General features: G+C 50.3%; 1 protein-coding gene across 6 annotated transcripts in view; it reads left to right on the plus strand.

Moving 5' to 3' along the window:
* Window positions 1-23988, plus strand: part of RYR1 (ryanodine receptor 1) — a 111434-nt gene that overhangs the window by 40919 nt on the left and 46527 nt on the right. For 3 of the 6 annotated variants that reach the window (XM_054589107.1, XM_054589110.1, XM_054589108.1), the window contains exons 38-71: window positions 1039-1185; window positions 2642-2915; window positions 3489-3603; window positions 3690-3822; window positions 4226-4320; window positions 5585-5720; window positions 5923-6109; window positions 6201-6309; window positions 6656-6776; window positions 6865-7034; window positions 8297-8517; window positions 8597-8687; window positions 9608-9748; window positions 10109-10272; window positions 10390-10468; window positions 10704-10793; window positions 11227-11367; window positions 11703-11777; window positions 11879-11954; window positions 12300-12423; window positions 12776-12891; window positions 14569-14636; window positions 14723-14844; window positions 15338-15387; window positions 15799-15859; window positions 15951-16189; window positions 18122-18203; window positions 18774-18904; window positions 19130-19462; window positions 20394-20634; window positions 21902-21989; window positions 22095-22187; window positions 22595-22609; window positions 23767-23937. In XM_054589107.1, coding sequence (XP_054445082.1) covers window positions 1039-1185; window positions 2642-2915; window positions 3489-3603; window positions 3690-3822; window positions 4226-4320; window positions 5585-5720; window positions 5923-6109; window positions 6201-6309; window positions 6656-6776; window positions 6865-7034; window positions 8297-8517; window positions 8597-8687; window positions 9608-9748; window positions 10109-10272; window positions 10390-10468; window positions 10704-10793; window positions 11227-11367; window positions 11703-11777; window positions 11879-11954; window positions 12300-12423; window positions 12776-12891; window positions 14569-14636; window positions 14723-14844; window positions 15338-15387; window positions 15799-15859; window positions 15951-16189; window positions 18122-18203; window positions 18774-18904; window positions 19130-19462; window positions 20394-20634; window positions 21902-21989; window positions 22095-22187; window positions 22595-22609; window positions 23767-23937 — 4499 coding nt within the window. The remainder of the gene's footprint in view (window positions 1-1038; window positions 1186-2641; window positions 2916-3488; window positions 3604-3689; window positions 3823-4225; window positions 4321-5584; window positions 5721-5922; window positions 6110-6200; window positions 6310-6655; window positions 6777-6864; window positions 7035-8296; window positions 8518-8596; window positions 8688-9607; window positions 9749-10108; window positions 10273-10389; window positions 10469-10703; window positions 10794-11226; window positions 11368-11702; window positions 11778-11878; window positions 11955-12299; window positions 12424-12775; window positions 12892-14568; window positions 14637-14722; window positions 14845-15337; window positions 15388-15798; window positions 15860-15950; window positions 16190-18121; window positions 18204-18773; window positions 18905-19129; window positions 19463-20393; window positions 20635-21901; window positions 21990-22094; window positions 22188-22594; window positions 22610-23766; window positions 23938-23988) is intronic. The other 3 variants (XM_054589109.1, XM_054589111.1, XM_054589112.1) reach the window with 1 other exon arrangement.

Below are 23988 nucleotides of genomic sequence, written 5' to 3' on the forward strand. Positions count from 1 at the left end.
TTTGGTCATACCTGTCCAAGTATTTTTTCTTCCCTTTTCTCTTCCCTTCTTATGACACTCTCAGTATGCATATATGGGTATACTGGATGGTGTCCTACAGGTCTCTGAGGCTCTGTTAGTATTTCCTCATTATTTTTCTGTTTTTCAGACTAGATAATATCTATTGTCTTGCCTTCAAGTTCACTGATTCTCCTACCAGCTCAAATGTGTGATCATACCTCTAGTGATTTTTTAAAAAATATTTTATGTATTTATTTTTAGACAGAAGGAAAGGAAGGGAGGGAGAGAAACAAATCAGTAGCTTCTTACATGCCCCTAACTAGGATCCTAGCCTACAGCCCAGGCATTTGCCTTCACAGGGAATTGAACTGGCGGCTTTTCAGTTCACAAGCCGGCACTCAGTCCACTGAGCCACACCAGCCAGGGCTCTAGGGATTTTTAAAAATTGTTATTGTACTTTTCAACTCCAGAATTTCTATTTTTATATCACTTACCTCATTATTAATATTCTCTATTTGATGAGTCATTTTCATCATACTTCTCTTTAACGCTTCAAATGTGGTTTTCTTTAGTTCTTTCAACATATTTACAGTAGCTGATTTAAAAGACAAATACTTCACCCAGGCCAGATAGCTCAGTTGGTTAGAGCGTTGTTTCCATACACCAAGGTTGCAGGTTTGACTTCCAGTCAAGGCACTTACAAGAATCGACTAATGGGTCAATGGATAGATGGAACAACGAATCGGTGTTTCTCTCTCTCTCTCTCTCTCTCTCTCTCTCTCTCTCTCTCTCTATCTCTCTGAAATAAATAAGTAAATTTAAATAAATAAAATTCTATAAAATGAAAAAATAAGAAAAGACAAATACTTCAAAGAATGAATAAGTGACAAAACATATGGACACTTAAAGAAATAAATGAAAAAACCCATGAATGCACATATGGATGAATATACAGATGAAGGGATGAAAAAGTGAATGATTGAGCAGACAAATAACAAAACAGATGAATGACTCCCCCTTCTTCTTGACCACCTCCAGGAATTCAGCTGGAGGGGGAGGAGGAGGAACCAGAGGAAGAGGTCACCCTGGGCAGCCGTCTGATGAGCCTGTTGGAGAAAGTGCATCTGGTCAAGAAGAAGGAGGAGAAATTTGAGGAGGAGCTGCCTGCTGAGGAGAGCAAACCCCGTAAGGACTGGGACATTAGGGAGAGGGCCAATGTGGGTCAGGCATCCCTGTACTTGGGGCGCCTCGGAGTCCAAGATAGGCTATGGAGAGTAGCACAAGGAGAGAGGAGGAGTGGAGGGCGAGGTGAGAGAGGAGGCATGCTGGAAGTGTGCCCCAAATATGGGGCTGCATGGTATGTATGTTGGACCAGAGTGGCATACGGTCCTCCAGAGTAGAGACTTTCCTCCATACATGGCAACTCCTGCACCACCATGGCTTCCATGTCCTCGTGGCTTTTATTTGCTTTGCCTTTTTTTCTCAGTGACATAATTACCATGCTGGGGGATTAGAAAAGCAGTTATGATCAGTGTTGAACCAATGGGTCATTATGCAAATTACATATTAGCTCCATCTCACAAGGACAGAGTCCTTGATGTCGGTACAGGGTTTAGTCTACAACACTTGGGAAATTTTTATTGGGCCGACTCTAGGCCAGGCACTGATGGCAGGGCTGGGAAATACAGTACAGGGAAGAGTCAAAGTCTTTACCCTCAAGGGATTCAGAATATTATGACAGATACAAATATACATATACCATCATGTCAGGTGGTATGGATGCTAAGAATAAAGTTAAGTGAGAGGAGAGGGAGAGACAAAGATGGAGGGGCAGAGTCAAGGAGTGAGGTGTGCAAAGGTCTAGAGAAGGATAACTGGTACAGAGGGAACAGCCAATGCAAAGGCCCTGAGGCAGGAACATTCTTGGTGTGTTTAGAGGCCAATGTGGCTGGAGCAAAGTGAGCAGGGGGAGAGGAGCAGGAGATGAGGTCAGAAGTGATGGGCCAGAGTGTGTAAGGAAGGTAAGTTTAACACATCACAGGTCATAAATTGACATCATCATTTAATGCCAGTGCCTGCGGTTTCTTTTAACCCTGAGACACAGCAGACATCTGTCTTCTCTCCCAGAAATCCTGGGAAGAAAAAGGGTTGGGAAAGGAAGAGACAGAGAGATAAGGGATGCTAGCTGTAGGAGAGGAAAGGCCCAGGGAGATTGCCAGGGAAAATGAGAGTTGTTCTGACATCATTTTCAAATAATACCAAACTGTTCACAGTTGTTCTTTGTGTTTGTTGACTCTTGTGATGAAAAGTTGGCAGTAGTTTTACAGGACACATGGAACTGAGGCTTGTGTTTTCAGAGGTGCATAATGAACTGCTTACAGTATTGCTGTGGTGTTCTCTAGAAATTAAATTTTTTTCTCTTGAAATTTGTAGGGGTCCTTATGGAAGGAGTATTAGAGTGATGAGAATACAGAGACTCTTAGGGCAATAGAAAATATCTGCCCAAATCTGAGCACTCCTGGCAGGTGGAGTGGGGAGGATAGTAACTGAGAAGCCACTGGAAAGAGGAGCCCCTTCTGCATTGTTTGGGCTCAAAGCTCTGGCCAAGCAGAGTGTGCTAACCCTTGTTTCCCTTGCCCAGAGTCACTGCAGGAGCTGGTGTCCCACACAATGGTGCATTGGGCCCAAGAGGATTTTGTGCAGAGCCCCGAGCTGGTACGGGCCATGTTCAGTCTCTTGCACCGGCAGTACGACGGGCTCGGAGAGCTGCTGCGTGCCCTGCCCCGGGCGTACACCATCTCACCATCTTCCATGGTGGACACCATGAGCCTGCTCGAGTGCCTCGGCCAGATCCGCTCACTGCTCATTGTGCAGATGGGTCCCCAGGAGGAGAACCTCATGATCCAGAGCATTGGGTGAGGCACTGACCCCTCCTTGACTTTGCATGTCCTGGAGGAAAGTAGGGGAGCTTTCCTGGCTCCAGCTTGTCCCCTGGGTCACATCCTCTGGATTTGGTAATATCTCCTTCCTCTACCTGTGTTTCATCCTTGGGGTGATATATTGCTTCTCACAGCTAATTCATTTCCTTGAATAATGTCCTCTACCCTTACCTCTCCACCCACCCCCAGGGAACAGCTCCTGCTCACGTGTGACTCTTGGCACGAAGTTCACCCCATTTGAGCTTCAATTTCATGTCATGCCCACCTTGTAGAGTTCTTGTGCAGCTTTAGCGAGCTCTTGGTTGTAGCTGTGGCAATAACAATAATACTATTGAGCACTCACTTAGTGTCAAGTGCCTCATTTATTCACTCAGCACACATTTATCGAGCATCTACTGTATGCCGGGCCCTTTCTAGGCACTTGAGGATTCAATGGGCAATATGATAAAAGCCTCCTCCCTATGGGGGTCTACCTGGTGATGGCCCCCTCAAGGGCCTGGGGGCTCTCTCTGGACTCGGGCCCCACCTGAGCATTCCACCTGTCCATAGGAACATCATGAACAACAAAGTTTTCTACCAGCACCCAAACCTGATGCGGGCACTGGGCATGCATGAGACAGTCATGGAGGTCATGGTCAATGTTCTCGGGGGTGGCGAATCCAAGGTAAGGGTCCTGCATGGGCCTGGGAGCTCAGAGGCAGGGGCAACAGAGAGCAGGCACTGACCACTGACCCACCCTGCCCACCCCAGGAGATTCGCTTCCCCAAGATGGTGACAAGCTGCTGCCGCTTCCTCTGCTACTTCTGCCGCATCAGCCGGCAGAACCAGCGCTCCATGTTTGACCACCTGAGCTACCTGCTGGAGAACAGTGGAATTGGCCTAGGTGAGAATCCCAGAGCCCGGTGCTCACCCTCCAGAGCCCACTCCTGGCAGTCCATCTAGGCCCACCTCACTCTCCTCTGGCTCGCTCACTCATTCATTCAGCAAATACCCTCAACCTGCTCTTGACCTGACCCTGTGATGGGTAGTGCTGGAGACACCCAGACAGCCCTGGGCCTGGCCCTCTCAGGGCTCATAGTGCAACAGGGAAGACAGACCCATCCCAGACAGCAGCAGCCCAGAGTGGTCAGGCCTGGGATGGGAAAAAAGTACACCGGAAGAGGCGCCTGACCCAGACTGGAAAGAGGTGATCAGGGAGGGCTTCACAGAGGCGGTAAGGTAAGCAGGAGTAAGAGAGGTAGCTACGCACCTCCAGAGAGCATTCTCACCACCTTTCACCCCCACAGGCATGCAGGGCTCCACACCCCTGGATGTGGCAGCTGCCTCTGTCATTGACAACAATGAGCTGGCCTTGGCATTGCAGGAGCAGGACCTGGAGAAGGTATGGAGGGAGGAGGCCTGGAACCTGCGGGTACCTGCTGATTCAGGACCCATTCTCAGGGGCCATTCTGGATGGTCCAGGACCAAATCAGAAGGGAAATAATTTTCAGGGAAAGAACAGGACCCAGTCACTCGTTCATGGGTTGAAGACAAATCCACTCTCCACCCTCTCCAGCTGTGTAGTCTTGGCACATCTCTTGGCCCTTTGTGCCCCTACTTGTAGCTATGTGTAGTGCTGAAGGGTGTGGGCTCTGGAGTTCAGCAACTTAGATTTAACTCTCCCCACTCCCTTGCTGTGGCCTTGGGCAAATGACTTTAATTCTTCAGGCCTTTCTGCCTCCTCATCTGCAGAATGAATATAATAATTAAAGCAATGTTATAGGGTTTTTCAGAGAAATAAATAACTCTGTGAAAGCACTTATAAAATAGTAAGCATTCAAAAATAGTTATCCACTATTATATTGTTATTTACTTAACAAATATTTATTGAGTGCCCACTGCGTGTCAGGACCTGTCCAAGGCATTAGGGGTATGACAGTGATTGAAACAGTCAAAAATCCTTTCTTGCTGGATGTTCTAGTTGGGAGGAAGGATAATAAACAAGATAAATAAGTAAAATACATGGTATCTTAGTGATGAGTGTTAAAGAGGAAGAAAGTGAGCAGGAAAGAAATATCAAGTGTCAGAAGGGTGTCCCAGTTTAGACAAGAGTGGTCAGAGACAACCTCCCTGAGAAAGTAACATTCAGGTAAAGCTCTGAAGGAGGTGAGGGGCTATGAAGACATCAGGGGGAAGAGCATTCCAGACAGGGGAACAGACAGTGCAAAGGTCATGAGGCAGGAGCGAACCTCATGAGTTTGAAAAACAGCAAGGAGACCAGTTGGAGCAGAGGGAGCAAGGGGCAAGTGGTGGGAGGTGAGGGCAGGAGGTCACACAGGCATGTTGAGTGAAGGGTCTTGTGGGCAACTGTGAGGGTTCTGGCTTTTACCCTGACTGGAGTGTTCTGAGCAGGGAAGGGACATGATCAAACTCAGGTGTTTGCAGGGTCTTTCTCACTGTGTGTGGGACAGATTGGGTAGAGCAGGGAGTCTAGGGTGGAGGCTGGCCCAAGGTAGGTGGGAGATGAGGGTGGACAATGAGTCATCTTTTGCCGAGGCTTCCAGGGATAATTGGCATGTGGAGTGCCAGGGATGGGCAGGGCCCCGAGCCTTAGGGAGAAAGGTACTGTGGGTCTGGCCTATGGCTGAACTCTCTTCTGCCCTCAGGTGGTGTCCTACCTGGCTGGCTGTGGCCTCCAGAGTTGCCCCATGCTGCTGGCCAAAGGGTACCCGGACATTGGCTGGAACCCCTGTGGTGGTGAGCGCTACCTGGACTTCCTGCGCTTCGCTGTCTTCGTCAACGGTGAGGCAGGTCATGGCAGTGGTGGGGCGGGAGGCCGGGGTGACTGGCCAAAGCCTCCCTCCAGTGGCTCACATCTTGAGCCACAGGCCAGGCCTGGGCAAGAGGCAGGGCATGGGCATGAACACTTGAGGTACTGGGTCCAAGGCTGCCTGGGGAGGGACCCTGGGCTCACGAGGCCTCCTGACCCCACCGGAGCCACCAGGTGAGAGCGTAGAGGAGAATGCCAATGTGGTGGTACGGCTGCTCATCCGCAAGCCAGAGTGCTTTGGGCCGGCCCTGAGGGGCGAGGGCGGCTCAGGACTGCTGGCTGCCATCGAAGAGGCCATCCGTATCTCTGAGGACCCTGCGAGGGATGGCCCAGGTGTCCGCAGGGACCGCCGGCGTGAGCAGTGAGTCTCCCACCCCCTCCTCAACTGAACAGCCTGCCCTCTGGTGTCCCTTGCTGCCTGCCTCCCCTACACCACCCGCTTTTCCCTGCAGCTTTGGAGAGGAGCCTCCCGAGGAAAACCGGGTACACCTGGGACACGCTATCATGTCCTTCTATGCTGCCTTAATTGATCTGCTTGGACGCTGTGCACCAGAGATGCATGTGAGAACCAAAGAACAAGGGTGGAGGCATGCATGGCCATCTTAAACCTCTTCATTCAGGCATTCAACAACATTGATCCTGGGTTAGACAATGCTGGGGACACACCAGTGACCAAAACAGCCCCAGGTCTCACTCTTTCAGAGCTCCCTGTCTAGTGGTCGGGGTGGGAACCAGGCAGTGAGAGTGGAGTTGTCAAGGCTGTAGTGGAGATGCAGTCAGGGGTTGCGGCTGTGTGTATCCTAGAGTTCGCCCCATGAAAAGGAGTTCTGCTCTACCTGCCAGTGGGTCAGGAAGGGATAGAATGGGGCATGGATTTCCCAGTGACATGCCTGTCTCCCCCACCCAGCTAATCCAAGCAGGCAAGGGCGAGGCCCTGCGGATCCGTGCCATCCTGCGCTCCCTCGTTCCCCTGGATGACCTCGTGGGCATCATCAGCCTGCCACTGCAGATCCCCACCCTGGGCAAAGGTTTGAGGAGGCAGAACTCAGCAAGGGCGTGATGATGGGGAGGGTAGGTCTGTAGGGCATCCCTGACTCCCTGTGTCCTTGCCTGCAGATGGGGCTTTGGTACAACCAAAGATGTCAGCATCCTTTGTGCCAGACCACAAGGCATCCATGGTGCTCTTCCTGGACCGTGTGTATGGCATCGAGAACCAGGACTTTTTGCTGCATGTGCTGGATGTGGGATTCTTGCCTGACATGAGGGCAGCTGCCTCATTGGACACGGTGAGCAGCCTGGCCACCTTCCCAGCCTCCAGAGTGGGAATAGTGTGTTCTGTAATTGTGTGTGTATCCTGATCCTCCCTCCCTCACCATCAAGGCAGAAAACAAAAACCAAGAAAACTCTGAGTTCCGGGAAAGGGGAGGTTGAAATCTCTAACACCTCAGGTTATAAGAAATAGTCATTCTCAGTGATGGCTCAACACCATGGAGACACAAAGACCTGTGTACAACACCACCGCTAATTACAGAAGGTGACAAAGCCAAGTAAGATGAGGACTGAGAACTGACCACTGGTTAGGCCAGATGGAGGCCACTGGTGTCCTTGACAAGCAGTTTCAGTAAGGCAGTGGGGCAAAAGCCTTTCTGGAGAGAGCTTACGGAGCCTGGGAGGTGAGGTGTGGATAGGGAGCAGTGAGTGTTAAGTCTTTACACAAGTTGGCGACAAAGGAGGCACAGGAATGGCAATGTGCTAGAGGGGAGACCTTGGTCAAAGAAGGCTCTTCTTAAGATGAGAGAAATAACTGTTGGCCATTAACTGGGAAAAACGGACACATTTGAATCTATAACCATCAGCTTATCAGAAATATGGGACAGGGGAACTAGTTAACTGACAGAACCAGGAAGCAACCCATCCAAAGACAAAATGTAAGAAATTTCACTGGACCAATGACCTACTTTCTTCAGCAAATAAATAACATTAATAGCAGAGAGGAAAAGAGACAGTTACAGATAAAAAGACCTAAGAGACCCATAAGCTAAATATACATAGTATGTTGTCCTTCCTCGGCCCTGATCCAGATAATCTCAGCTGAATGCAAAGCAAATCTTGAGACACTTGGAGAAAGCATGAATATTGAGATGTTAATTTTGGGAGGTGTGATAATGGCAGCATGGAATGTTAAATAGGAGTGCTTGTCTGAATGGAGATACATATTTAAGTATCTTTGGGCAAAATGGTATATAGCTGGGGGTTACAAGAAAATATTACAGGAAAAAAGGTGGGGTTAGAGAAAATAAACATGTAGAAGGTGGAAACTGCAGAACAGTCTAATCTGGGTTATGAAGGGTTATATTAATTGGCTTCTCCACTTTTATATGTGTTTGAAAATTTGCACAATCTGGACTAATAAGGGAATAGAGACTAGGGGAGCAGGTTTGGGGGAAAGATCAGACGCCTGGGTCATTTGCTCAGAGTTGTCCAGTTCAAGTGCCAGGGCAACCCCAGGAGCCAGCAGTGGACCCGATGTCCCCACCCTGTGCCCCAGGCCACGTTCAGCACCACGGAGATGGCGCTGGCGCTGAACAGATACCTGTGCCTGGCGGTGCTGCCGCTCATCACTAAGTGTGCGCCACTCTTTGCGGGAACTGAGCACCGCGCCATTATGGTGGACTCCATGCTTCACACGGTGTACCGCCTGTCCCGCGGCCGCTCGCTCACGAAGGCGCAGCGCGACGTCATCGAAGACTGCCTCATGGCTCTCTGCAGGTGCTGCCAGACCCGGGGCGTGGGCGGGGCCGTGGAGTGGGGCGGGCCTCCAGGTGAGAGCCCACCGCTGTTCCCTCAGGTACATCCGCCCGTCCATGCTGCAGCACCTGCTGCGGCGCCTGGTGTTCGACGTTCCCATTCTTAATGAGTTCGCCAAGATGCCGCTCAAGGTGAGGGCAGGCTCTTTTTGGCGCGCTCATGTCCATGCCCCGCCTACCCGCTTACTATGTCCTCGGACTATGGGGCTCATTGTATCAGCATACTCCAGGCCACTTAAACTGCAAATATGAGGCCATTCTTTAGCATTCTCATTTGCATACTGGGATTCCTAGGATATTCACTTTGCGTCATTGGTGCCTCCAACACTCTCTAATTAGCGTTTCATTTGCCTAACAGTGAGCCAGCCCACATATAAATTAACTATATTTGCATGAGCACACCTCTTTTCCTAATTAGCATGCTTATTCTCATGCCCAGACCACCAGCCTTCTACTATTCAAATGAGTACATTTATTTGAATAAACAGTACCACAGCTATTCTGAATATTTGCACACTCTCCTATTATTTTGTTTATTTGCATGCTAGTTTTCATAAGGAGATACCTCCAACTCAGATATCTTGACTATTTTACATAATACATCTAAATCAGCCCCTGTTTCAAATTTGCTTATCAGATGTGGGGAGGTCCTCTTCCTAATTACCATATATTTTTATGAGGTGCTGCTTATGTTTCTATTCAGCATGATAATTTACGTAAGAGCAAACCACTGCATCCATATGCCCATTTCCTCACAACTCTACTTGTGGATTAATATTAGCATGCTTATTTGTGTAAAACAACACCACACAAATCTAGCTTTGGTTTAAGGTGCACCCTGACTCTAAATTAGAATGCCAAATTTGCATAATAAACTGTCCAGGACCACTCCTCAATAAACATATTATTCCCCTTATTAGCATAAATTTGCACAACCCACACTCCTTCATAATAGAAAATCGCTCGTATATTTGGGACTCCCAGGGCTTTCTTCTGCCTGCCAACCACTTCCGGCCCCTCTCTTTTGTGCGTCCCCCTCTTGCTCCCACCAGCTCCTCACCAACCACTATGAACGCTGTTGGAAGTACTACTGCCTGCCCACAGGCTGGGCCAACTTCGGCATCACCTCAGAGGAAGAGCTACACCTCACAAGGAAACTCTTCTGGGGCATTTTTGATTCACTTGCCCACAAGGTCTGGGGACCCTGAAAGGAGCCTGTTTGAAGGGGTTGAGGCCCAAAAATTAGATTCAGAATGAAATCCCCAAATGTGGGGCTCAGGGAAGGAAGTGGCTCTGCAGGTTTGGATCAAAGAGAATCTATGAGTTGGATCTCTGGTTTGGGTGTCATGGAAAAGGGGGTGGGCCCTTCATTTGGGCACTTGGAGAGTCCAGGTGGGGCTGAAGTTTGGGTTTCAGAAGAGGGACCACAATTCATGTTTGTGGGCTCACGGAGGAGAGTGGCTGATGGGAGGGGTAAGTTTGAGGTCCTCAGGCTCCAGGAATAGCAGGCTTAGCCAGGCCTGCAGTGACACCCCTGTCCCTGGCATCCCCAGAAGTATGATGCAGAACTGTATCGCATGGCGATGCCTTGTCTGTGCGCCATCGCAGGGGCCCTGCCCCCTGACTACGTGGATGCCTCATACTCATCCAAGGCTGAGAAAAAGGCTACGGTGGATGCTGAAGGCAACTTTGATCCTCGTCCTGTGGAGACCCTCAAGTGAGGCCTAGGGGCAGGAGAGGGTGGGACATTGAGGGGAGAGAAGGAGAAGGTGACTGTCAGAGATGGAAGGAGGGGCCAGTGCCCAACATCAACTGACCCTATCCCCCCTAATAGCGTGATCATCCCAGAGAAGTTGGACTCCTTCATTAACAAGTTCGCGGAGTACACACATGAGAAGTGGGCTTTTGACAAGGTTGGCATCAGGGTCCTCCCCTCCCCAGGAACCCTACCCCTGCCAGCCTTCCTCAAAACCCCAGCTTTCCTGAGATATGCCCTTAACTCCTCCTGAAACCCACAGCCTCCTCTGAAGCCCTCATCCTCCAGGGTTCCCTCTCTGTGTCCCCCCAAGCTGCTGCCTACCCTTCATCCTGCCCCCACCCTCAGCTCTGTAGTGACACTGCCTCCACCTGTCCCCTTTTCCTCTCCAGATCCAGAACAACTGGTCCTATGGGGAGAACATAGATGAGGAACTGAAGACCCACCCCATGCTGAGGCCCTATAAGACCTTCTCAGAGAAGGTGATCAAGCCTTGGGGCCCAATGTTGGGGGTCCAAAATGAAGCCTCCAAATTTGGAGGTTCAGGGAGGAGTGAGTCTGCTTCAGGGGCTCAGATCTAGCTAGATCCCCCTCTGCAGGCTGTGCCTTTCCATGAACTTGACCCAGGACTCCTAGTGTTCCTCCTGAAGAGTCAGCCTGGGTTTGATTCCTTGGCCATACTTAATTTTCTGACTCTTGCATGTAAGATGAGAAAATGAGACTTTGTTGGAGAGACTCTGTTACAGAGCAGGGAAGAAACCTGGGTACAAATTCGACTGGACTATTTTCTAGCCACATGTTGGGGGCCTTCCCCTTCTTGAGACACTGAAAATCAGGGAGGCTGAGCCAGGGTCTCCTACCTCCACCTCCTTCTCACCCCATTCCACCAACTCCACTCCCTCCTGTCAACCCCAGGACAAAGAGATTTACCGCTGGCCCATCAAGGAGTCCTTAAAGGCCATGATTGCCTGGGAATGGACCATAGAGAAGGCTAGGGAAGGTGAGGAGGAGAAGACGGAGAAGAAAAAAACACGGAAGATCTCCCAAAGTGCCCAGGTAGAAGAGGGACTGGTGTAGGGGGCAGGGTTATGAGGGGGTGGTGAGCGGCTAGGAATAAGCTCAGGAGCTGGAGAGGGTGGGGTCAGGCAGGAGGTGGGGTTGGGTAGGAGGAAGGCCAGAAGTGGGGTGTAGAAGAAGGCCCAGAGGTCTGGGAAAGGAGAAAGAATAAATCTGAAGTGCAAAGGGAAGAGGAGAGAAGGGAGGATGGCTGAGACAGGGCCTTTAGGAGAAGGCCCAGAGCAGGCATGTAGGGCCAAGTGAGGGAGGTGGATCAGTTTGGGGCCTGGTTTCCTGCTAACCCATCAAGCCCACCATCTGTCTTGTCCTCCCAGACCTATGATCCGAGAGAAGGCTACAATCCCCAACCCCCCGACCTCAGCGGAGTTACCCTGTCCCGGGAACTGCAGGTGAGACCCCAGATCATTTATTTGGGGGCATGGAAGTTTCTGTTGCAGTGGGAGAAGACATCCTCTGAATCTCAGCCTTGACTCTCTGCATCCATTTCCAGGCCATGGCAGAACAACTGGCGGAGAATTACCACAACACCTGGGGGCGGAAGAAGAAGCAGGAGCTGGAGGCCAAGGGTGAGAGTGCCCATCAGACCCCCACACAGATCCCCTTCTCTGCAGCCCCCTAGTCTGAGGCTCTGGAATCAAAAGCGCCTACATTAGAGTTGTGTGATTTTCACCTTCAACAATTGCTTTTAACCCCTTGAACTTTTGTTTTTGCATTTGTACAGTGGGGATAATAACATTTAGTACCTCGGGGTTGTGGTGAGGTTGTGATGGGCATCAGAAAGCAATGTTTTGTTTACTTTTACCTCTGTCTTTATTACTATAATCATACAAGCCTTCAGCTGCAGGAACCACTTCAATGAGAGTGGCCTGCGTCCCTCCAAGGCCCCTGATTTCTGGTCTTTGCCGCCCCAGGTGGTGGGACCCATCCTCTCCTGGTCCCCTATGACACGCTCACGGCCAAGGAGAAGGCACGAGATCGGGAAAAGGCCCAGGAGCTGCTGAAGTTCCTGCAGATGAATGGCTATGCAGTCACCAGGTAGGTAGGCTAGGAGCCAGACCAGGGAGCAGTTGGGACCTGGGGCAGAATGCACAGGAGAGCAACTGGAACTGAGGCCAGGGTCGGGGAGGCAGGGCCAACAAAGGGAGAATCCTAAAGGGAAGATGCTAACAGGGTGGGGCCGGGGAGTGGGGGTGGAGCCAGAGTGGGGAAAAGATTAAGAGTGTGGGGCCCGGGAAGAAGAGGCAGGTCCAGTCTAGGAAGGAGCTGGAAACTCCAGGGACTTGGGGTGAGGCAGAAGCAGGGCCTGCGGGAGCACAGTCAGATGTGGAGATGGATGGGAAACTGTGTTTTGCATCTGGGCTGACCTCTCCTCCACCCCTCCACACAGAGGCCTTAAGGACATGGAGCTGGATACATCTTCCATTGAAAAACGGTTTGCCTTTGGCTTCCTGCAGCAGTTGCTGCGCTGGATGGACATTTCCCAGGAGTTTATCGCCCACCTGGGTACTGAGAAGTCCCTCCCTGATGCCTACCCTACCTGGGACCCAGGTCACGCATGTCTCCTTCCTCCCTCATCTAATTACTGTGCTAGACAGTGTTCTAGGTGTTGAGAATAAGCAGTGAACAAGACAGACAAAGATTTCTGTCCTGGATTCCGACAATTAATGTCAGAAATGACTAAATCACTTCATGCATTAGAAAGTGGTTAGTATTATAGGGAAAAGATTACGCTAGAGCCAGCTAAGGAGTGTGGGGAGGGGAGTATTCTGGGAAGAACTTGAAGGAGCCTGGGAGGGGGCTGTGTGGACATCTGGGGAGAGTATTCTAGGTAGAGCAACAGCCAGGGTAAAGGCTCCGAGAGGTCCTTGCTGTGAACATTAGGCCCGTGTGACTGTAGCAGAGTGACTAAGGTGGGGGTATGAGAGGAAATGGGTCAGAGAAGTGACAGGGGCAACTCATGAACTGGTTTCTTAAATGTATTTAGAGCTCACATTTATTACAAAGTTTAATATTAGAATTGTTTTGGGTCTTTATCATAAGTTTGGTGATGTTTTCGTGATGAGAAATATGCCATAGGGACTGAACTCTTGTTTATATCAATTAGCCTATAGTCAAATTGATTTCCTTATACTCGTACATTGTTTCTGTTCAAGTCACAGTTTCCAAGAAACTACAGAGATGTTAAGTGAGAACTTACTGTATACAGACCTCCAAGGTGGGAGGAGATGACACAAGGATATTTCTCACAGTGCCAAGACATAGCAAGTGAACAGTAATTGGAGTCAGCATTGTTCTTTTAGTAGTATTAATTTTTACTATCACCATTATTATTATGTTTGAAATTGATTTCTATTTTATTTTTGTTTTTTTAAAGATTTTATTTATTTATTTATTTTTAGAGAGGGAGAAAAACATCAATGTGTGGTTGCATCTCACATGCCCCCTGCTGGGGACCTGGCCTGCAACCCAGGCATATGCCCTACACTGGGAATAGAACTGGCAACCCTTTGGTTTGCAGGCTGGCGCTCAAAGCACTGAGCCACACCAGCCAGGGCTGATTTCTATTTTAAAATGAACAATATTGACTTCTTGTTTCATTTGGTTCATCAATTGTTTATTCCAAGTTTACTGTGCCAGCTATTGACACTCAGATAGAAAAGGGCTTGTGATAGGAGAGGAAGGGAATGTTCCAAGGCCCTACCCCATCCCAGTTGTCCTCTTCCCCGCTCTCAACTGTAGGAAGGGTTTAATCAAGTAATTAAGACAGCAGTTAGGTAGGAGATAGAGGTTTATCTCAAAGCCAGCAAAGTGACTTCATGTCAGGAATTTATTTCCTACCCTGGCTGGTGTGGTTCAGTGGATTGAGCACTGGCCTGTGAACCGAAGGGTCACTGGTTTGGTTTCCCATCAGGGCACATGCCTGGGATGCAGGCCAGGGCCCCTGTTGGTAGCATTCGAGAGGCCACCAATCAATGTTTCTCTCGCATACCAGTGTTTCTCTTCCTTTCTCCCTCCCTTCCCCTCTCTCCAAAAAATAAATAAGTAAAATCTTTTAAAATTATAAAAACATTTAAAAAACAATCTCTCCCATCATATCCTAACTCTGCCCCATCCAAATACCCTGAGTTCCCTAGCCTTGAACTCACCATAACCCATATTTGCCCCCCTCAACAACACCAGAGGCTGTGGTCAGCAGTGGACGAGTAGAAAAGTCCCCACATGAACAGGAGATTAAATTCTTTGCCAAGGTGAGAAGTGAGCTCAGAAGCTGGGGACTGGGTGGGCTCTTCCTATCATTTACTCAGTCACACTCATCTCTTCTCCCCCACCCCAGATCCTGCTCCCTTTGATCAACCAGTACTTCACCAACCATTGCCTGTATTTCCTGTCCACACCGGCCAAAGTGCTCGGCAGTGGGGGCCATGCTTCTAATAAGGAGAAGGAAATGATCACTAGGTAGGCTGTCCCATGACCTCTGACCCAGTCCCCTGACCTTACAGTACTGTAATCCAGGACCTTCTACTCCCACCTTGGACCTCAGGGGCTCTGGCCTGGGTGCCGGGCACTGACCAACTATGTGCAGGAGCAATTCAAAGGCTAGGGTGACCAACTGTTCTGGTGTGCGTGGGATTGCAGGGTTTCCCAGGACACGGGACTTTCAAGCAAACTGGAATGAATTGTTTGCCCTGTCAGAAAGGGCAGACTAGCCTCCCCAACCACCAACATGACAGTTATTGCCTATGACTTTCAAGCTTACTCATCTCTTTGCCCCTGCCCACCCTTCTTGTATCCTTCCTTTTCTTCCCCATCATCCTACCTCTTCCTGGTTCTGTTTTCTGTCCCTCTCTCCCCATCTCCACCTCCTCTAATTGTGTCACTACTGCCCTTGTCCCCTTGGAGTCCTCACGCTCTTTGTCCCCAGTCCTTCTCTTTCTTTCTCTATCATCAGCCTCTTCTGCAAGCTTGCTGCTCTTGTCCGTCACCGAGTCTCTCTCTTCGGTAAGTAACTCTGTTCCTGAGCCCTTCTTCTTAATCTTCTCTCTTCCTCTCATTACCAACCCCACTCTGAAGAAATATGGCCCAGGTTTGTGCCTTAACTTGAATTACATTACTGTGTTCTTACCCTGGACCCCACATGGACTGGGTAGATCTGAGGACAGGGAAGTGACTGGGGCAGTGCTGGGCCCCACCCTCATGGAGCTACAAGGCCCGGGGGCGGGGTAGATGCAGCAGGGAAGTGGACAGACTCATAACCAGACAGTGAGGGCCTGAGGGGTCAGGGCCGGGATGGGGAAGAGCAGGGGCATATGGGAGGCTGGGTGGGGGTGGGGAGAGGTCATGTGGGATGGACATAGAGGGAGGTACTGTTTTGTAGTCATTCCTTCATCCAAGCTCATCTTCCTTCCTCAGGGACGGATGCCGCAGCTGTGGTCAACTGTCTTCATATCCTGGCACGCTCCCTGGATGCCAGGTAGGGTTACAGGTCATGGTACCCACTCCTGGATTCTCCAAAATCTACAATTTTGGATTCTAGAACTGGGGTGCCTCCACTTCCCTCCTAGAACGGTGATGAAGTCAGGCCCCGAGATTGTGAAGGCTGGCCTCCGTTCCTTCTTTGAGAGCGCCTCGGAGGACATTGAGAAGATGGTAGAGAACCTGCGCCTAGGCAAGGTGTCACAGGCGCGCACGCAGGTGAAGGGTGTGGGCCAGAACCTCACCTACACCACTGTGGCCCTGCTGCCCGTCCTCACAACCCTCTTCCAGCACATCGCCCAGCACCAGTTTGGAGATGATGTTATCTGTAAGGGCTCCTAACCCCAAGGGAAGGGGTCAGGGGTGGGAGGTCAATTCAGCAAACGCCACCCATCCCTGTGTGCCGGATGGAATCCTTAAGTGTGTTTTTATTGAGTAGATTTATTGTCATAAGCAAAGTGTGCATTCATAAATTAGTAGATAATAGAATTAGGCTATGAGTTCAGCAGCTCTATCCAGAAAGTCTAAAATCACCATAGCTTAAGCAATACAGAAGTGCATTTCTGTCTCATATAACAATCTACTTGTAAGTGGATCATAATGTCAGGATCCCAGGTTCCCTCCATTTTGTTGCTCTGCCATCTCTGAAATATCGTCTTTATCCATGTGATTCAAGATAACACACCATTACATCCTCATTATAGCCACTAGGAGAAGAGAAAAAGCAAAGAGGAGGGCACCTCAATTCTTTTGAAGGAACAGTCTAGAAGTGGTCCACATCATTCCTGCTTACATCTGTCCCATTGACCAGAGCTTAGCATGTGGCCCATGTTGCTGCAAAGAAGGCTGGGAAAGTAGTCTTTATTCTGGGAGGTCATGTGTCAACCTAAATATTGGAGGTCTATTATTAGGAAAATGAGAAGTACAGAAAGAAGGTAAGAACAGGTGCTGAAAGGCAATTATTAGTGTCTGCTGTGTTTATTCTACCAAAAGGCACCTCACTTGGGATCTTGGGATAGAGTACACACACACTGTTGTGTAACATACTGTTGTTAAAGAGACTTGGGTACCTAGGGGGTTGTCATGACAGTGTATGTTCACGTACTCAAAGATGCCATATGAGATGTGGCCTGAACCGTGGGGGAACTCAGGGAGGACAGGAAGTGTTGGGAGAGGCGTTCAGGAGACTGAGGAGAGGGGACATGGAGGGAAAGTGTTCAGTGTGAGGTCCAAGGCCTTGGGATGGTGGGGCCTCCATGAAATAGATTGGGAAGATGCTGAGGTCAGTTTAGGACCCAGTAGTTGTGAGCAGCCCACATATGGGATGCCCAAGGGAAGCATCCAGAATGGACTGTAGGGCTGAAGGGTTGGGGAGACTGAGAGATAGTAGAGCCATGCCCCAGCTCACTGTTTATTTGAAATTAGAACCTGGTGATAAAAGTAAGAAAAGTAGCAGTTGGATGAGGTTTCCCCTCCACTCCAACATTTTACTTGGAAATATTAATAATATACAGAAAAGTCAAAAGAAGAGAATTGCTAAGAACTTGCTCCATTTGCGTTATCTTTCACTTTATGGATGAAAAGATCTGTAGACTTTTTGAACTTTTGAATGTGATTGCACACATAGTGACATCTCATCCCTAAATACTCAGCTTGCATCTCCTAAATAAGAACCTTCTCTTATATAACCACAATATCAGTATCACCCCCAACCTGACTATATTTAAGTATCTCTGTCACCCTCAAAACACCTTTGGTTTGTTTGGAGGGTTTTTTTTTTTTTTCAAAAAATTCAGAATCCAGTGAAATTTTTCTCGTGGATTTATAGTCTCTATTCAATCTAGAAGAGTCCCCTGCCCTCTTTTTACCTCGTGACATTTGTGAAGTTGATGAGGTCCTTAGGCAGACCTTGTGAGGAGGATGTATGGATAACCTAAAATTGTAGTCAGGATTGCAGGTTTCTTTGCATTTTTCTGGAGAAAGTATCTATCACTATCCTCAAATAGAACAACAATGAGCCTTTTCTGAGTGCCTACTGTGTGCCTTGTTTTAATTGCTTTCCAAGTATTAATATTGTGGGATCCTCACAACCCCCATTATCCCCATTTTACGGATAGGAAGACAGGCCAAGAGAGTGATATTTGCTCAAATCACAAAACTAGTAAATGGCAGGCAGCTCTTACCTGCCATTTGGATACAAGAGAGGGGACTTGGGGGGACTGGCATGGTAGGCACATCCTCTTCCTTTGTTCTCTCTCAGTGGATGACGTCCAGGTCTCATGCTACCGAACTTTGTGCAGTATCTACTCTCTGGGAACGACCAGAAACTCTTACGTGGAAAAGTAAGGAGGAGCAGCCATAGTTTGGGGTTGGGGCGGGCACTGTGAGGGCACAGGGAGGGGAGGGAGCAAGAGAAGATGGGGGGTTGTGAAAAGCAGGTGAGATGCTTCAACGACAGACAGGTACATTGCAGCAGGTGCAGTTCCCCAAAGTGGCCCCATGAAGGAATTTGGGGAAGGCCAGCAAAGGAAGTGGAAGCAACCTGCAAAGTTGGTGGGGGGTGGAGTCAAGGCAGGTGGGTACCAGGCACTTGCTGGCCGAGATGCCAGGTTATTCTCTGATGTGGAACAAGCTTACCCTAGCAGAAACGAGGGCAGCACTCAGGAGCCATAGCAAGCTTAGAGGCACTGGGGAGGGCCCTGGCAGTGCCTGTGTGGTCTCTTCTGAGCCAGGATCGCAGGTGGAACAAGAGGGCACTCAGGAAGCTCAGGAGAAAGGCTACATCTGTGCCCACTGATGAGCAGCAGATCTGTTCCATAGGGTGCAGGGGAGAGCTACTTCTGTGGAGGCTAGGGCTGGGACCCAGGTCCTGGCAGAGGAGGACAGGGGAGCTAAGGAGTTCCCTCTTCCAGGCTGCGGCCAGCCCTCGGGGAGTGCCTGGCCTGCCTGGCAGCAGCCATGCCTGTGGCGTTCCTGGAGCCTCAGCTGAACGAGTACAATGCCTGCTCAGTGTACACCACCAAGTCTCCCCGGGAGCGGGCCAGTAAGTTGCATGAGGCTAGGGCAGCTGTCAGGGTCTCATTCCACCCAGCATGGGGCCCAGGGCAAAGCCCATTTTGGGGGCAGTGTGACCTTATCTGGGCTCTGAGGGGCTGAGGTTTCCCCAGGTCCAGAATGGGGAATCCCAGGGTTTGTGGGAACCCTGGGTGTGGACCTTGAGGTCTGAGGGTGATGTGTTAGCATGCCTTGACCCCTTCCTCCACCCCAGTCTTGGGGCTCCCCAACAGTGTGGAGGAGATGTGCCCTGACATCCCAGTGTTGGAGCGGCTCATGGCAGACATCGGGGGCCTGGCTGAGTCAGGGGCCCGCTACACAGAAATGCCACATGTCATTGAGATCACGCTGCCCATGCTGTGCAGCTACCTACCCCGCTGGTGGGAGCGCGGGCCTGAGGTGCCCCCACCTGCTCTGCCCGCTGGGGCCCCCCCACCCTGCACAGCTGTCACCTCCAACCATCTCAACTCCCTGTTGGGGAACATCCTGCGAATCATCGTCAACAACCTGGGCATTGATGAGGCCTCATGGATGAAGCGTCTCGCTGGTGGGTCTGGGTCTCACTGGTGGGTCTGGGGGTGCAGGTTCTGAGGGCTGGGGCCAGGGTCCTGGGGTTGAGGCCCTTTGATCTAATGGTCTGAAATCCTGAGGTCCATGATCTCTTGGGAGCTGTGAGGAATCAGAGTCTAGGTTTATCAGGATCAAAGGTCAAGGGACATCACAAGGGGTCAGAATATCAGGTTCAGAGGGTCTGGGCTGGACAGATGGGTCCAGGGAATCCTCTAGACTGGATTCTGAATTCCTGGAGCCTTGGAGTTGGGTTAGGTCAGGGTTTAGGTGCTGGGTCAGAAGCCTGAGTTTCTTATGCAAATGGTCAGAGGATGAGGTCCCTGACGAGGATGGGGTTGTAGGTTAGAGGTCAAGAAATTAGTGTTTAAAGGGTTGGGATCCCTGGTTTAGAAGTTCTGTGCCAGGACTTGGTTCAAACTAGACATTGGAGCTGGGATTAGAGGCCAGGGACAGAGGCCAGAGGCTGGGGTAAGAAACCAGAGGTCAGAAATCCTGTAGTGAGGAAGGGTGTGGTAGGGACCAGGTCAGAGGTTAAAGACTGAGGATAAAGACTGATATCATAGGGTAAGACATCAAGTAAGGATTCAGCCAGGGTCAGACATGTGTTAGCCTGGCATCACAGCTTCAAGTTAGGGGTATGGTTGGGATCATGGTTCAGGAGCTATGTCAGAGGTCAGGGCCCAAGGTCAAGAGTGAGATTAGAGATAGCTGCTGGGGTCAGAGGCTGGGGTCAGAGGCTGGGGTCAGAGGCCGGGGTCAGGCTGAGAGCAATGATAGCTGCTGGGTCAGAGGTACAGGTCAGGAGCCATGGGATGGGGACAGAGGTCAGGGGTGGGATCAGAGGTTATAGGTCAAATGCTGGAGTTAGAGGCTGTCCAGCAGTGAGTGTCCCCCATTTGCTCCTGCAGTTTTTGCGCAGCCCATTGTGAGCCGGGCCAGGCCAGAGCTCCTGAGTTCACACTTCATCCCGACCATTGCGCGGCTGCGCAAGCGGGCGGGGAAGGTGGTGGCTGAGGAGGAGCAGCTGCGCCTGGAGGCCAAGGCAGAAGCTGAGGAGGGTGAGCTCCTGGTGCGGGATGAGTTCTCTGTGCTCTGCCGGGACCTGTATGCCCTCTATCCACTGCTCATCCGCTATGTGGACAACAACAGGTCAGCATATCCCCGGGGTCCTCCACACACTCCAGCCTAGCCTCTGGCTTCCCTGAAGCCCATCTGACCCCTCACCTTCTGACTTGCTATAAACATCTTGCAATTCTCACTCAATCTTCTGCCTCCAACCCCATTGCTCCTGGGCGAACAAAATCCAACCCACTGGATTTGCTCCCCTCCTGATCCTTTGCACCTCTCAAATCTGAGCTCCTGGGCAGTTGCAATGTCAGCTATAAGGAACCCTGCTTTTCCCTCCAGCAGTGTGCCTCCAGGCTTGGGTTGATGGGATGCCTGATATTTGCACAGTGAAACCCAATCATCAGGCTGCCTTCTGTCATTGGGAGAAGAAAGAAAGATAGTCCAGATGTGGCCAGCCTCATTTTCCTCAGAAACACAAATCTTTAATAAAAGGGCAAGTGCAGATGTCAACAAATGACTAACATCTTCCTAAATTCAGAAACTGTTTAAAGACTTATTAACTTCTAGGTGCAGTCTAATCCAAGGATAGCAAATGAATTTCAACTCCAGTTCCATCCTGATTGAAAAAAATTTTAAGTTTGCACAAGGCTTTGTGAGAAAGCCCTGTCTGTCATGGGAGCAAAAAAGGGAAGTGGTGGTGTGCATGCTGGGGACATCCTTGCACATCCATCTTTGTGCTCACCAGTGGGTATTGCTATAGGGTAGATTCCTAGGAGTGGGAGTGCTGGGTCAAAGAGTTTGAACTAGTACACTGTGGTATGTTCACACGGTGGAATACTACACAACAATGAAAATGAACAAAAGTCACAGCACATAACATGGATAACTCTCACAAACATCAGGTTGAATGAAAGAAACCAGGAAAATAAAAAATAGAGTACATATCATATCATCTATTGATGTAACATTCAAGAACAGACAAAAATAACTCATGATCTATAAGCCAAGATAAGGGTCATTTTTCAAGAGGAAGGAAGTAGGTGTGGCTGGGAGAGAACCAAAGGCAGTTCTGGGGACTGGAAATGTTCTATTTTTTGAGTTGGGTGGTGGTTACACAGGTATGTTCACTTTGTGATAATTCATCAAGTTGACACTTCAATGTATGTTGTACTTTAATAAAAGAGAAAGAAAAATGTAAAGGAATGGTCATTTAAAAATTTTAAATCCTCCAAATGGCCAGATTCCCTAGAAAACTCTACCCCTCCCCCTCCCCCCAAGATCTCTTGTGTGGCCCCTTCTGCTGGGTGCCCCACCCCCATCCCTCACCAGTCCCTTCCCTGATACCCAGGGCGCACTGGCTGACAGAGCCCAATCCCAATGCTGAGGAGCTGTTCAGAATGGTGGGTGAGATCTTCATCTACTGGTGCAAGTCCCATGTGAGTCCTTGCCCACTCTGCCCTCCTCTTCATACCTGGGAAACTGCTGCCCGGCGATACCCTCCTCCCACCCAGTCTGACCCCTGGTACTGCCTCTGCCATCAGAACTTTAAGCGTGAGGAGCAGAACTTCGTGGTCCAGAATGAGATTAACAACATGTCGTTTCTGACTGCTGACAACAAGAGCAAAATGGCCAAGGTGGGTGCTTTGCTCTGGGAAACGGCCTTAGGAGGGAGGGAGGGAACACCCCCCTGCTCCAGGGTTTCCTACCTGCTCCCTCTCATCCAGCCAGCTGCCCTGTCCTGGTCATCACATTCCCTGCCACCCTCACAGCTTTGTCCTCTCTCATCTTGCATTTCCTTCCTCATATCCCTATTATGCCATGTCCCCCTTTCTTCTTCCCTTATACTTCTCAGAATTGCCCTCTTCAGGGTTCTAAAGGACAAACCCATCCACTCTGAGTCCAAGCCCGGGAGTGCCCTATTCGGGGATGCATGTCCAGTGGGGCAGAGGAGCTGGGGTCAGGCCAACTTGGAGTGGGGCCTGGGGTTCTCAGAGGGACTGGGGTAACGCTTCTTGTCTCTGTCTGCCACCTGATGAAGCAGGCGGGAGATACACAGGTCAGCCCCTTGTCTGGAACCTTCCGCATGGCTCTTGGCTAATACCCTCTTCCCCACAAACCCCACCCTCTGCCCCCCTTCCAGAAAACCCCTGCCCCTCCCTGTTCCCCACCCTCATCCTTGGTTCCCAGCCACCATTCTCTTTCTCTTCCCTCTCCTCTCCATCCCCAACCATGCATTCCTTTCCCAACCCTCAGCTTTGAGCAATTTCACTTTTTTTAAACTTCTGTTTTAAAATGTTTTCAAAAGACCACCTCTCAGCTTTTGCCAAAGCATCAAAGCATTGCGGGCTGAGGTTGTGAGGAATGGGAATGCGGGTGGGACAGGCACGCGCATGGTGGGTTTAAGGCTTGGGCTCTGGAATTAGACAGACTTTGGTTAGAATCCTGACTCTGGGAATTGGCTGCGTGACCTGGGTCAACAGTATTATCCTTCTGAGCCACTGATGGCATCCAGCCAGTGCCCCTAGGCCCAGGGCTCTGTGAGGACTCAGATGCTGCATGTACAGCCTCCGTATTGTGAGCCGGTGTGGATGTGGCTCTGGCCAAAGCTTGTCACTGGGGCTTGTCATTGGCATGACTTGGGTGGCCCTGACCATGGGTCTGCACCCAAGGCTTCAGAACACGGCTGTGGGACTCCGTGCCCCGTGTTTCTGTTCCCAGATCTTTCTGGATCTCTCCAGCATCTTTTGTCTTCCTGTATCATTGTCCATCTCAGTCTCTCGGTGTCAGTCTTTTTCTTCCAACTTCTCTCATCTCTTGAGATTCTGCATCTTTATTTCATTCTTGGGAACTGTCTTGAGATATCAAGTGTGGGGTTGTGTGTGTTGTTGTAGGGTGTGGGGATCGTACTAGGAGTTCTTAGGGGATTCTGGGAGACTGCCAGAGGAGTTGCAGGGCCGGGGGGAACCTGTAAGGGTTTGGGACTTAAGTTGGGACTTTGGGATAGGTGTTTGGGTCTGGGAGGGTAAGGGCTGAGGGGTCTGCAGTGAAAGATCAGCAAGGTCTCGGGTGGAAAATTAGGCAGGCTCTTAGATTGGGGGAGGGCTGCCTGGTATCCAGGCCGAGGGCTGGAGTGTGGACAATGGCTGTGGGGGCAGGGACCACCATGGAGCTGGGCTGGAACTCAGTCTGGTGCTGAGCCCCATGTCCCCACAGTCAGGTGGCTCAGACCAGGAACGTACCAAGAAGAAGCGCCGGGGGGACCGGTACTCTGTACAGACATCGCTGATTGTGGCTACACTCAAGAAGATGCTGCCCATCGGCCTGAACATGTGTGCACCCACTGACCAGGACCTCATCATACTGGCCAAGACCCGCTACGCCCTGGTGCCTGCCCAGCTCCATTCTGGGAACCTGTCAGGATTCCACTCAGCACTC

The sequence above is a fragment of the Pteronotus mesoamericanus genome, unplaced genomic scaffold (assembly GCF_021234165.1).
Source record: "Pteronotus mesoamericanus isolate MK-2021 breed Mesoamerican mustached bat unplaced genomic scaffold, CSHL_Meso_final scaffold_165, whole genome shotgun sequence".
NCBI lineage: Eukaryota > Metazoa > Chordata > Mammalia > Chiroptera > Mormoopidae > Pteronotus > Pteronotus mesoamericanus.